Below are 13,667 nucleotides of genomic sequence, written 5' to 3' on the forward strand. Positions count from 1 at the left end.
AGAATAATGTGGCTGTGTAATATGCAAATGAATCCACTTGTATTTTGTTGATTGATGCTGCCAACAACTTTGCACTCATCATGTCCCCTCTTCTACCCAATGTGGAACTCCATGGTTACTGTCGCTGCTAAAATACCAAATGTGTTTTATGCTCCATCTGTCCGTCTGTTTTAAGCGTTCTAGTAAATACAAACAAAATGACATCATTCTTTTTGGGATGTGTTTAAAATTCACCGCTGCACCCACAAACAAATCTGTTGCATCAGTCAGGATTTACAGTTAGAGCGAGCAGGCGTCTGACCTGCAGACGAACTCTGCCATCTGCTGGCCACGTGGAGCAAGTCTTTGGGTTCTTTTTTTTTTTTTTTTTGCAGCCTGTGTCCTGAAAAGCAGTTTTAATCAGTGGATTACTTTTTCTACAGAAGCAATTGCGTGCAAAGGCTGAATTTCAGATTACACAGACTGCTGTGTTCACGGGCCTTATTTAGACACTCCATTGTTAATAGTGCTGGCAGGATATTAATGAGAGTGCTTAATTTTAATTTTGAGGTAAAGGACTGTCAGAATAAAGGATCTTTGAGCAGCCATGGCATCTTTTCAGAAAGCCAGTGCTGCATCAGTAGTGCATCAATACCTACTTTGGTGTTTTTCTGTCTTTCTCTGTCCAGAACATCAAGTCTTCCATGTCAGCAGAGCGAACAAAAGGTTTCTGTCATGTTGTGGTGTCTTCAAACCTCAGAGACGGCTTCTCCCACCTCATCCAGTCTGCGGGGCTGGGAGGCATGAAGCACAACACAGTCCTAATGGCCTGGCCTGGGACCTGGAGGCAGTCCAATGACCCGCAATCATGGAAGAATTTCATAGGTACAGAAAGGGAGACATTTCAAAATGAATATATATTAATATTATAATACTAATATATATTAAAGAAAAAGATGCATTTTCAAAGATTTCTAAGAAGTAACGATAATACATCTCACGTTGCATATTTGCACATGTGCAATCTTTGCAATGACGTCATGTCTCACACAGTCCTCTCTCTCTTCCTCTCTTCATCCAGAGACAGTGCGGGAGACCACAGCGGCCCATCAGGCGTTGCTTGTGGCTAAAAATGTGGACAGTTTCCCCACTAACCAGGACCGGCTGGAGGAGGGCACCATTGACGTGTGGTGGGTGGTTCATGATGGAGGCATGCTGATGCTGCTGCCCTTCCTGCTGCGACAGCACAAGGTTGGTGTGTGCGTCTGACACCCTTAACTACCACAAATCTTTTTCATACTTTCAAGTCTTCTCTTCATATCCATGCCTAGAATCCCTTGTTCATACCCACCTATCTGTATTCAAATTCTCCCCTCACTAATCCATCCACCCACCACTGACTAAGGGTCTTGCTTTTTGACCTCCTTCCATCATAACCGTGTCCTCTCCTCCTTCAGGTGTGGAGGAAGTGTAAGATGCGTATCTTCACTGTGGCCCAGATGGATGACAACAGCATCCAAATGAAAAAGGATCTCCAGATGTTCCTGTACCACCTACGACTGGACGCAGAAGTGGAAGTGGTGGAGATGGTGAGTCTTTGTTTGATAGAATAACAATAAATCAGGCTGAAGGAAAAAGCAAGAAATCTGTTTCTGTATTAACTGTTCAGTTCTACTTTATGCTACAGAACTGCTTTGTCCTTTTAAAGGATCAGGAAGTTTAATCAGTGAATGCTTTATGAATGAACAACAGTTATTTTGTGTTTTACAGATGTCGACCATTGATCATCATTTTGTTTGTGAGATATCTTCACCATGAATCCGTGAATAGATTTATTTCAATTTAGTCTTTAGTTTGGATCCCAAACAAAATGAATAAACTGCTTTGGAGGCTGAGGGTTTTTCCGCTAGGAAGCTTCATGTTGCTTCCTATTGTACTGATGACAGCGTTTCTGTCCTCTCCTGTGCAGCACGATAACGACATCTCAGCCTTCACCTATGAGAAGACGCTGGTGATGGAGCAGAGGTCTCAGATGCTGAAACAGATGCAACTTTCCAGGACTGAGAGGGAGAGAGAGGTAATGGACACTTCAGATACCTGAACATGACCCTGTACTCACAGTTGCTTTACATCTGTAGTCACACTTTAATTCAACACAGAGAATGCAGTGTTTTCATAGCATGTCCTAGGTTAGACACTAATAAGGTCAGCACAGAAACATATTCAAGAAGATGGCATTTACTGTTACTGAATGTCATTCATTAGTGTGTTAGTGTTATCACAACTTTAAACTTTAAAATCACACAGGTCAGATTAGACAGAATGTTAAACAAGCTCTTTTAGGTTGTTTCATAAATAACAGACTGTAGTTCAAACAGTATTTTAGTCAAATCTGGCCTACCACTGCGTTATATGACAATTGGCCCCTTTCCTTGTTCACCTGCCATCGCCTGTCTGGGCCACACCTCACCGCTCAGATTCAGAGTATCACTGACGAATCACGTAGCTCAATCCGGAGGAAGAACCAGGGCGCTGCCCAGAGCACGAACCCCTGCCAGCAGTCCCCATCGATGGAGGACAATCTGGAGGATGAGGTAGCCGATTTTGTCAACCCACTGTCCCTCACTGTTAGACTCACGGGCCTGTCTTCACAAAGCTGGATCTTTGGCTGCAGTTATCATCTTTCATGATTTCAAATCTGGACTCAGGTGTCAAAAATAGATGTGCAGGTGGTCAGTCAGATGTTTTGATCCCATTTTTTGCTCCTGTGGATATCAGACCTGATGCCTTTACAGTGTAATCAATACGGAGAGGGGAAGGAAGCAGTAATACTGCTAGACTTTAAAATAAGTAGTCCCATAGGAAATGTATTTTCAGTCTAATGTGGGAATAGGTATTGAATTATATGAAGACAGCATGTAGGAAAAGCTGTTCTTTGTTCTTTAATGTAAACACATTCCAGTTTCCATTTTTTTGCTGAAGAAAGTTACAGAATGTTTCCAGTGATTCTTTTTAGGTAGTGTAGCTACTGCAGGTGTGGTCTGAAGTGTTTTATTCTCTTGATAATCCAGTCTAACCTTCTCACTGTAGGCTCAGGGAGTTCAGAGTACTGTAGTTGATGAGTTACCACACTACATCAGAACTTAATCTGCTCCAGAGCAGCTCCAGCTGGCCCAAACAAGTTGGTCCACATAGAATACACCAGTGTGAAGTCATAGTCAGCCCAGGAGCCTGTAAGATCTGTGTTATTAGCTCTTTTGGCGGAGGTCACTGTCAAAATGAATAGCCCAGAAAAAGAAGCTGGTTCATGATTACAGATAGCATCCATCTTGTACATCTGACAATTTAACCAGACTGACCCAACAGTGGAGCTTCTTACTATATAACTGTCATCAAGAGCTGCTTTGTGAATACCAGCCAGTTGCAACTGCTGCCTGACTTCCCATTACCTCCATGATCTTGCCTCAATCCCATCTCTCCAAAAAGTAAAAGAGTGAATAGTATTGTCTCAGAAAACTGAAAATTGTATTTGACTTCATAAAGGATAAATGCATATGAGTGACAAACAAAGTCGTCCTTTTCCATCCATCCAAAATAATTTGATTGATACTAAATGAGACAATACTGTGCCCTCTTTTTTTATTTTAGTTTAACCTTAGTCACCAACTCCCATCATCCTGTCGCTAAAACCAGTAACCAGTGTTTATACTTGACCTTCATCTAGTCAACAAACATAACAGGTGGATCTTTCAGAAAGTGAACACCCATCCTTCAAAAACAAACATGCATGTTATTTATCACACAGCTTCCCATCTACACATAGACAATGAAGGCATTAATCAGAAAGCCCTAAATATGTGTTATCCTGTTGTTTCATAAAGATATATTATGCATTTATCAAATCATTTGGTATCTGAGAACACACAGATGATCATTAGACCATAATTCAGTGTTATTGTCTCTCAATGGCTGTTGTTATATAACAGCTCAGAGGACCAGAAGTATCAAATGATTTTGCTCTAATAGTGATGTTTCTGTGCTCTGCTCTGTTCTGTTCTATCCATCCCTCATTACATTTACATTTGTTTAAGTTACATATTTTGAGCTTGTGTAATAATCTTTGGAGGCCTCTGTTGAACACTTGGTTGACATCATACTATACCTTCCCAGCCTGGTTCATTTTCAGTATCACTCTCTGTTTTGGTCAGTCCACCCAATAGCCTTCAGTCCCTGCTGGGACCATCCTGCCCAGAGAATGTTGTCTTGTGATGCCCAGTGTTTAGTTTTATGATCCATATGTGTTGAACAGGTTTGTATTTTATCCATTATTCTAGCATGGTTTGCGATGACAACTTCATCTCGTCATGTTTGTCACTGGTCACTTTTTGCTGTTTTTGGTTCCTTACTTAGCTTCCAGTTTTTTCTTCCTTTGTTCTTCTTCTAGTTTTCTGGTAAGCATCCTGCTTAATGATTAAATATTTCCTCACCCTTCTCTTTCTCTCTCTTCTTTCCAGGCCCAGCTCATCCACGACAGAAACACGGCGTCTCACGCCGCCATAAATGACAAGGCTGAAACTGGGCCCGACCGGGTCCACATGACCTGGACTAAGGACAAGCTCTTCACAGAGCGTAATCGTAACCGCGAGGGCAACTCCAACGTGGCTGTACGAGACCTGTTTAACATGAAGCCGTAAGTATACGTTTGTTTGAACACCCAAAAACAACCTCTACAAAGAAGGAAAGTTTTGCCCTGTAGATCTGTAACGGTTAAAAGGTCCATTCCATGAAATTAGAGGAGAGTCAAGTGTACTAGATATGCTAGTGAAAAATCCTGTGGAGGTAAAAAACAAGATGTTGTTGCATGTGCCCTGTGTGAGACATTTGCACCATTTTGAAATGTCAAAATATATGAAGCGCAAAGCACAGCAGTGACAGTACTTCAGGATGGTGCCAAAGCCTCGGTGCAGGAGGACAGCATGTGTGGATGTAGTCGTAGTAGTCATAGGTGAAATGGGACAACTGTCTGCATGGTGTGTGCATTCAGGCTGCATTTGGTGTGTGTGCGCATGTGTGTACACTTCCAGCCATTTCAGTCTTAGCGCATGGCCAGACCACGCAGACCACATGCACACCTTTTCGCTGTTAGACTAACACCTTCTCATCCCATACTGTCCGAACGATCAGTGTGTGGACTTCAATCAGGTGTGTCCTGGTCTACTCTTATTGGCTTATAAAGGTTCTGATTCAAATGAGTTATCATATACATGTCGTAAAAGTCTCACAGGACAGGAAGAAACCAACCTCGCCATACACATCAAACGGCCCTGTGTGAGTTTCTGGGGTTTACGTAGATCACCCTTCTGGTGTCACAACGAGCCGTTTGGGGACAGTTGGAAGCATGTAGTGTTGTGGAGAGAGCTGATGTAGAAAGCGTCTAAGCCTGTTTCTGTTGTTCTGTCCCATTTTCCTCCTTCTAGAGAGTGGGAGAGTCTGTAAGTCGCATTCTCTTTGCCCTAGGCCGTATGTGTACTGCTGCTGTGCTAACTGTAGCCGTGTTCTCCAGCTCATGTGCTCGTGCCTCTGTCTGTCTATGTGTGTGTGCTTGTCTGTCCTAATGTGCATCGACTTCAGCATCAAACAGTATGTTGGTAGAAGAAAAAGCCTCCATTGATTTAATTTGCATGTAAAATTTATGTCATGCTTTGTATGCATTGGCAAATTTGTGCTTTCCATTGACCTTCATGTAAGCAAATACAAAAACCCCACTGTAAACATTTTTTTTATTATTCAGAATGGAAAGCAGAATTTTGTTTTTTCTGTTTGGCTTCTGGCAGTTGACCTCCTGTGCTTGTGAAAGTGATGATAAAGAGACAACATTTAAAGAGATTTTGACAGTGTAACAGGATACAATTGGAAAGAGACTACAGCATGTACAATTGGCTCTGTCAAACTAAACATTAATAACATTTTAGAGTTCAGGGTTTGATACCGCATGTCCCTTTTGTCTTAAAACACTGTCTCTTTATCTGAAATTCATTACGCTTCAGTCCCGTAACCACGCTTTGTTTTCTCATTTGTGTTTGAGGCTAACATACAGAATGCTTTTACCTATTGTCGTTATTATTATGATTATGATCATGTGTTATGTACTGTTGAAGGTGTTTACTCAGAGTATTTGTGATGTTTTCAATCGTAAACAAGTAAGAAAACAGCCTGCTATATTAGTTTTGTTCTGTTGTATAACCATGTAAACACTAGAACAGGTAAACTGGCTCCACGGTAAATGTTTGTTTATTTACAGAGGAGAGTAAGCAAAGAAATGCAGCTCCTCTTTGCTCAGGAGTGCTGTCATGCTGCCATAATAGGCTTGTGACAGTAAGAAAAAAAGCTCAAGTGTAAAATAATCATGAATGATGGCAGGAACATAAATACTGAAGAAGTCAAACTAAGATAAAATATCTTGTTGTCTGTATTATCTCTGATGGGGTTTAGGGTTTAGTTTGAGTTTCTGGTGATTATTTGGTCTTTTCTTCAGTGCTGTTGTTTTTTATTGTGACCTTCTCACTGAACCAGGAACCAGTCAAACGTTCGTCGGATGCACACAGCTGTCAAGCTGAATGAAGTGGTGGTCAACAAGTCGCAGGAAGCTCATCTGGTTCTGCTCAACATGCCCGGACCACCGGGGAACAGAGGAGGGGACGAAAACTGTATCCTTAAAGCAGCTATAGTCCATATTTTTATTATAACAATCTATCAAATAAGAAATGGACATGAAGTGATTAACCTGAGAGTTTTCAACACAGTGGAGCATTTAGCAGCTAAAGAGCCAGATGGAGGTGGTGGAGACTAAAACCAGAGCTAAAACAGTTATTATTGGACTTGTTAAGTTCACAACATCAACTTGTAGTCAGTGTTGTGTTTAATTACCACCATTCTAGTTCCTTCTAATGTGTAGTGTAGTGTAGTGGATGCTCATTGTGATGGACAGTGTTGGGACAGTGGAAATGATGTTGTATGTACTGATTGATGTACTGGTTCTGTATGCTTTCTACCTTGACTGCTGTCTTCGTAGACATGGAGTTCCTGGAGGTTCTCCTCGAGGGTCTGAACCGGGTCCTCCTGGTGCGAGGCGGTGGCCGTGAAGTCATCACCATCTATTCTTAAAAAAAACAAAGGAAAAACTCTCATGCCCCCACCCTGCACACATGGGCTGTTGCCATGGATACCAGTCACCGGGCATTTTTGGGGGAAGAAGCCAAATTTGGTTTTTATGAAGGGGCGGGGGTTGATGGAAGGCGGGACCACTTGTGATTGACAGATGTCTGAAGGACCTACGAAGGAAACAGTTGGGGTTGAATCAATGACTGGCTGAGAGTACGAGCACAGTGTGCGTCCACGCTGGGCCACAGTGCCCCTGCACATGGAACATAGAGCATAGAGACACTTTATATTGTTCATTTAACTCTGGAAACCTTGTTATGTTCTGTTACATTTTCATATTCTGTCTGTCCCTCTTGTGTTGATGTTGTCAAGTTACTGACACTCGCTGTGTAAAGGTAAGCAAAGGTGGTTGGTGTTGTTGATATCAACCTTGTAGTCTTCATGTTGTCTGGTTTACTCGACTCTGGGAGAGACGTTCGCTGGACCTGGGAAAAACATGCACAGAGACGACAAGTTATAGAACGGCTTTGTGTAGAAAGGTTACTTGTAACAACACATACTGAATCCTCAATGTCAAACACAGTTTGGTCATCTGTATGGCCTACATCACTATTTGTACTAAATGTTAGAGTTTAAAATAACTGGTGGTGTCAGCGTGGACTACAGAGAGGCCAAACAGTCTTTTTAGAAGCTGCTGATTCTCTTGTCAGGTCTGTGTGTAGTTCAAGGTCCTCCCTAAAGTTGTAGTCTTCTGTGCTTGCTGGCCTTGCTGGTCAGTGAGTTAACGAATGACCAGCTGGGAGGATGTTGAACGTGCACCAGATGATGGATCACCTTCCTTTAGGAGGGTGAGAGCATTTCAGATATTGGGTACTGATACTTGATAGGTCAACATATCCCGCCCTCAATGAACGCTGTTGTTTTAATAGGGAACATAGCCATAGTTCATATTCTAGCACACTGTGTAAGCTTCATAGAATGACATATTAATGCACATGTACACGTAGTTCCTGGTGTTTGAAGTAGTGCTCAGTTGGGAATAATCATAGATTTTTAAAATCTGAGGGCTGTTTGACGGCGTGCAGAAGGTTCACATATTCAGTCTTTAATTTTCCTTTAGGATTGTTGGCAGTTAACAAAGAATACTTTTTAAAACGTGAAAGCACAAATTGACGTGATTTAGTGTAATTCTTCCCATATCACCAGAGTTACAGCACTGTTGACTTTGCACTACCTTGCGTACTCTCACCTGGTTCTGTCGCCTGCAGTGACACTTTCTACTTGTCGATCCACTGCGACATCCTTCTGACAATAATGGAGACATACTAATAACTGAGCTCATGAAAAAAGATGCAAACAGCAAATAATTCCATACTAGTTAATGCTTGTGTTTCAGTGTTGTTTTTATAATATTTTACCAAACATAAAATCTTTAGGCTTTGAGTCCCAGACTGAGTAGATGACTTGTTCTGAGCATGTTTAGGAGAAAAAGTGCCAAAATGACTACAAAAGAAACTGTGGAAGTATCATAACTGCATCTTAGAGCATGGCCATAAGTAGCTACTGCTTTTTACATCTTTAATCTTTGTAATCTTTTTATGATAGAGCTCCTCATCCCTGCTAGAGTTCTTTTCAAATTCTGCAAATGAATAAATGAGCAACTACTAGTGCAATTTCCAGAGCGTTTCAAAGCGTCTAACGTGGCCTAAACGCTGCAAAGAGTTTTGTTTCTGAGGCAAGAAGGATAACAGACTCAACCTTTTCTCGTATGTACCTCCACAGTTTCTTTTTCAAATTAGCTGTGCAGTATTTTGTAAAGCAGAAAGTCGTCTTTCCCTGCAGTTCTTTGCAGGGGAATGAGAACTTCTGATCGTCAGTTATACAACATCCGTGTTTTGTTGTGTTTTGTTTCAGTTGTTGATGTATGCCTGTGTAACTCTATAGTTATGGTTTCTGTAGTGTTTGTTACATTATAATTGATCTTCTGTTACTTTAAGTGTTCATTTTCAGTATGATTTTTATGGGAGGAGGCAGAGAGGGGCGGTATGTGTGAAGACGGCAGCACTTGTCAGGTTTTTGTGTTTTGTACCAACTCACCAGAAACACAACACGCACAACACGCACGACTGAAAACCCCCTCAGGATCCAGTGGCACCCTGGAATGAATGAAAGAAACTAGAGTGAAGCAACCAGGGTACAAAAGAATGGTTTAAATAACTCTGTCACTGTATATGAAGTTCATATTTCAGTTTTATATTTTAGCCAACAATGATAAAAACATGATTCTGTAAAAAAATAAAGTTAAAATTGTCTAGTTTTAAGACGTTTGAAACATTGAAAAGTTGTAATGATAAATTATTAAAGACGTTTCTTTGTTTTTAATTTGGTTACTGAGCCGAATAGCTGTAGCTGTGCAGAAAGAAAACATAAAATACATGAAACCTTAAAACAAAAGATGCTGAATGAAAAGAAACAAGTCTTTGGATGTCAGTGGGGTTGTCAGCAGTGTGTGTTTCACAGCTCTAATGTTTGAGGTGACTGGAGAATGTTATCTACCTCAAGGTGTCACTGAGGCTCGGCTGAAGAAATAAAAAACATTTGATTGCATCTCTTTCAGAACTGATGTTACATGTAATGGATTTATGAATGAAAAAAAAAAGCCTCTGCTACGTGAGAGGACCAGCAGAATTGTGTGCGAGCGTGTATGTGTGTATGTTCCTGTGTATACTGTTGTGAGGTGAAGCTGTTTGTGTTTCTGCTGTTGTCTGGCCTCACAGGCTGGAACAGGAAGTCACTTGTGGGTGCACATATAGAGGAAGGTAGCCCTGTAAATTGTATTTGTGCCTCTCTGAGTCAATATTAAAAGTGCTGAAATAAACCTCAATCTTGTCTGTGTTTTATGTTTGATTAAAATAATGTCTTATTGTGACTCATTCAAGGCTGTTCTCACTGACTGGAGATGTGGGTTAAAAGTTTCCTGCAGAGAAGTGTTTTTTTCAACTGTATTTTTATTTTTTTTTGCTATTATTAATAGAGCTGTAAATGATTTTCGGCTATATCAGAACTTTGTGGAGAGATTCTAAATAAATTCCTATCACGCTTTAGTAATTACTGTTATCAGCTCATCAGAAGCAGGAAGGATTACAGACTCAGACTTCTGCTCTAGGACCATAGACCAACAAAGGCCGTGAGAGGTGGTTCAGTTTTTACCTAATCTGTCTTAGCTTAGTTGTTGTGTGTTTAAACAAATATGAAAACTAACTGACTAACCTGAGGCGGTAGTACTGTAGTTTAGTAATAATGGTTGGTTTCGGGTTCTGGGCTAAATGGAAGCCACAGCTCATTATTGCTCCATAGCAGATTTTTAAACATTTTTAAATGTATCTGTTCTTCAGCTTCTATATTTCATTACTTGCACCCAGCTAGAACCAGCAACAGCTACACTGTTCATACAGCTGAAGACACACAGTCGAGTTTTTCAAACTGAAGATCAGGACCGTTTCAACACTTATTTTGAAAAACCTCAATACTAATGCACGAAAAACAATGTGAGGTGGGAGAAGGTGGAAAAGGAGAGGACATAAGGAGTCAGTTAGTTTGCAAACAATAACTCCTCAGAATGTTTCAGAAACACATTGAAGGTGTGTTGATCATCCACTGCACAGTGGTGAATGTGCAGACCAGCTACCACATCAGTGGAACAACATCTGTCCAATAGGGGGCAGCCTGTCCATCCCTTGAAACCGGCTTCTTGCTGCAGCTCGATAGCAGCCGCTCAGATAGATTTATCTCTGAGCCAAATCAAGCATGGCCACATTTTTGCATTATCTGACCCTCGCAGATACAGTTACAGATGCTTGTCAACACGGTGACATGTTTACTGGCCTCTACTAGTCAACCGCATCATCGCCTCTCTCTCTCTTTGCAGCAGGCTGCCCCTCTGCTGTGGGAGGCGTTGGCCTCCTCTTGCCCTATCTGCACCTCCCCTTCTATCTAACTGGACAATCAGCTATCCAGCACCAACAGCCATGACCCCGACCGGTCACATGCTCTGTCTGACACAAACCAACTGAAACAACATCTGATTCAATTAGAGCGTGACCACGATGCAGATGAAAAGACACTGCTGGGACATGATGCTTTTCCTGTTTGCAGAAGTTATACTTCACTTCTGTTGGCCTGTACTGTTATTATAAAGATCAATGAGCTCATTTAAGGTGCAGACAAAAGTAGGAACTTCTTTTAAAAGCTAATAGTCGGTGTTACTGTAAGTTGTGTTGCTGTAACTTAAGGAGGAAGTTATTGCTTATTGCAACAAAGTCCTGAACCTGAACCATGTTGTCAAATGATGCAGTGTTCAAAGAGGCTTCAGATGCTGGTTTCTTTGATTCTAGCAGGACAACACACACAAACACACACACTTTCCCTGACAAGCACACCCTTGTCAGGGTGACTGACCTTTGACCTTTTGTGGCCACTGTCTCTGCACAGTCTGTCAGTCCAAAGTGCCGTCTCTCCTGTTTGCTCTGTGCGTTGTTGACCTAATCAATGACAGCATGTGTGTTAAGACTGGACGTGTGTGTGAGACTGAAGGCACAAAGAAATGGTCTCATTGATTCTCAGCAGCAGCACAACAGACAACATTTACAGAGATGTGCACACTTCAGTGTAACATCATATGCTCGCACCCATATTGATTTAAGCTATGAAGCTTTTTTTAAAGCTTCTTTCAGCCACTAAGATGTTGTGGTTTTTTCTACACACGATTCTTTGACTCGTGCTCGGCTGTCGCCAGGTGGGTCAGAGATTCGATGTGTTGTGGTTTTGGAGCCTCTAGTCTGGAGCAGAGATGGGGAACAGCTACAAAGGTCTGCTAAACTCACTTCTTTCTAACCCAACGACAGCAAACTTGTTGTCTTGTCTGACTCAAGTGACATCACTGGAGGACAATTATCACATATTGCACAACTTCCTCTAGAGACACAAAACACAAAACAAGTGTTTGAGGTGTTTTGTCTTAGTGTTTGTACCACAAACATTTTGGACGATAGGAAGGGGAGGTTTTCAGGCCCAAGTGCAGGGTCGGATGCTGACCCCAGAGCAGAGCCGTGTCATGCCTCAACCAGAATTTTTTATTCTAAGTAATATAGTCCATACATCCATTATCTAGTAATATAATCATCAAGTTGAATGAAGTTGAAATGAATAAAACATTTGGTTATAACATTTGTTCTATGATTTTTTTACAGTGAAAAAAACAGTAATAAACTGTAGATTACAAAATGAACTTCACTATACACATAGAATTATGCTCTCTCCCACAGCCACCCTATGCTGTGGCAGGATGGTACAGTCCTCGGGCTCAGGTGTTTGGCATTTAAAACTCCTCATTGTGCCAGTCACATCTTTTGCATGGTGAAGGCTGGACATCCTCAGAAGCAGCAGTACACCAACAACAAAGAAAATGATGCAATGCAACTTAAAGAAAAGAATAAATAGTGTTGACAATATGAAAAAATGTATATTTGCTGTTATTTGTATGTCCAAAATGTTTAATAAACGTATGCAAAGACTCTGTTAGCTGTTTAATTATATGAAAGTTTCCTGTGGGTGTGAGTGGATTTCATATTATCAGTGGTTTTCATCTGCTGCTGTAGGTCAGGGTGTGGCCATCACATCTCTGCTGTTTCAACAGCAGCCAAGGTCAGGTTCAGTTAAGTTCCCTAAAACACTCATGTGTCAGACCAAAACACATTTCAGTCGCCAAGTGCAGGAAATGCATGATTACATTTATTACCGGACATATTCATAGACTTGAAAGATTATTCTCAACCATCATTCCATGTCAGTGCGTATTAAATGAACTGTGGTGTGTGAGGGGTCTGCTCTGTGAGGGGGTGTGTATGCAGTGTGGTGTGTGAAAGAGTGCAGCACACAGTGGACTCTGCCATGATGATATTCAAATCCTCTCCTCACTTCAAAGGCTTTGGATCCCTGCTGCAGAATGCAAAGTAGTTGGAGTCCATCATATCTTAAAGCTTTAATAATGATGTCTCTCCCTCTGACAGTGTTGCATCCCTTTAGGCGCTGTTACACGCAAAGGGTGCACTGTACTGTAGGTTAGAGCTTCAGTGAGTAAAGCTGCACTGTGGGGCTTGGTGCAGTGTTTGTAGGCCCAACAAAGATACCATTCTTAATGAGGTGTGTCATACAAACATTCAACTACCAGGTAAGCAAGAGGACAATCACCACTCATATTATGCACGATAGAGGAAGAATCAAGTGGAGAAGAATGCAGTACAATTCTCTTTTTGGACTTCTGGGGCCACTGTTCATCTGAAACACCACCTTTACAATGTTTCACTCACAAAAAATCACTAAAATATCTATCAATAAAATAACTTTCCCCTCTTTGTTCTTAGATTTGATATTTTTCAGAATAACAGCACATCAGTAGAGCTAGGCTGCCTGATTCTGCCCAGGAGCTGAAGGGTTAAAGTGGGGAGGAGGAGGGGGGCTGAGAGAGA

At 41.4% G+C, this 13,667-nt stretch overlaps 1 protein-coding gene across 5 annotated transcripts in view; it reads left to right on the forward strand.

Annotated features, from left to right (window-relative positions):
- Window positions 1-10,018, forward strand: part of slc12a7b (solute carrier family 12 member 7b) — a 56,682-nt gene extending 46,664 nt beyond the window's left edge. For 2 of the 5 annotated variants that reach the window (XM_019269605.2, XM_019269606.2), the window contains exons 18-26: window positions 669-864; window positions 1,061-1,230; window positions 1,437-1,568; window positions 1,949-2,056; window positions 2,457-2,573; window positions 4,494-4,669; window positions 5,457-5,471; window positions 6,553-6,686; window positions 7,052-10,018. In XM_019269605.2, the coding sequence (XP_019125150.2) occupies window positions 669-864; window positions 1,061-1,230; window positions 1,437-1,568; window positions 1,949-2,056; window positions 2,457-2,573; window positions 4,494-4,669; window positions 5,457-5,471; window positions 6,553-6,686; window positions 7,052-7,143 (1,140 nt within the window). In that variant the 3' untranslated portion in view covers window positions 7,144-10,018. The remainder of the gene's footprint in view (window positions 1-668; window positions 865-1,060; window positions 1,231-1,436; window positions 1,569-1,948; window positions 2,057-2,456; window positions 2,574-4,493; window positions 4,670-5,456; window positions 5,472-6,552; window positions 6,687-7,051) is intronic. The other 3 variants (XM_010741702.3, XM_010741703.3, XM_019269607.2) reach the window with 3 other exon arrangements.
- The last annotated feature ends 3,649 nt before the right edge of the window (window positions 10,019-13,667 follow it).

This window comes from Larimichthys crocea, chromosome XXIII (genome assembly GCF_000972845.2).
Source record: "Larimichthys crocea isolate SSNF chromosome XXIII, L_crocea_2.0, whole genome shotgun sequence".
Lineage (NCBI taxonomy): Eukaryota > Metazoa > Chordata > Actinopteri > Sciaenidae > Larimichthys > Larimichthys crocea.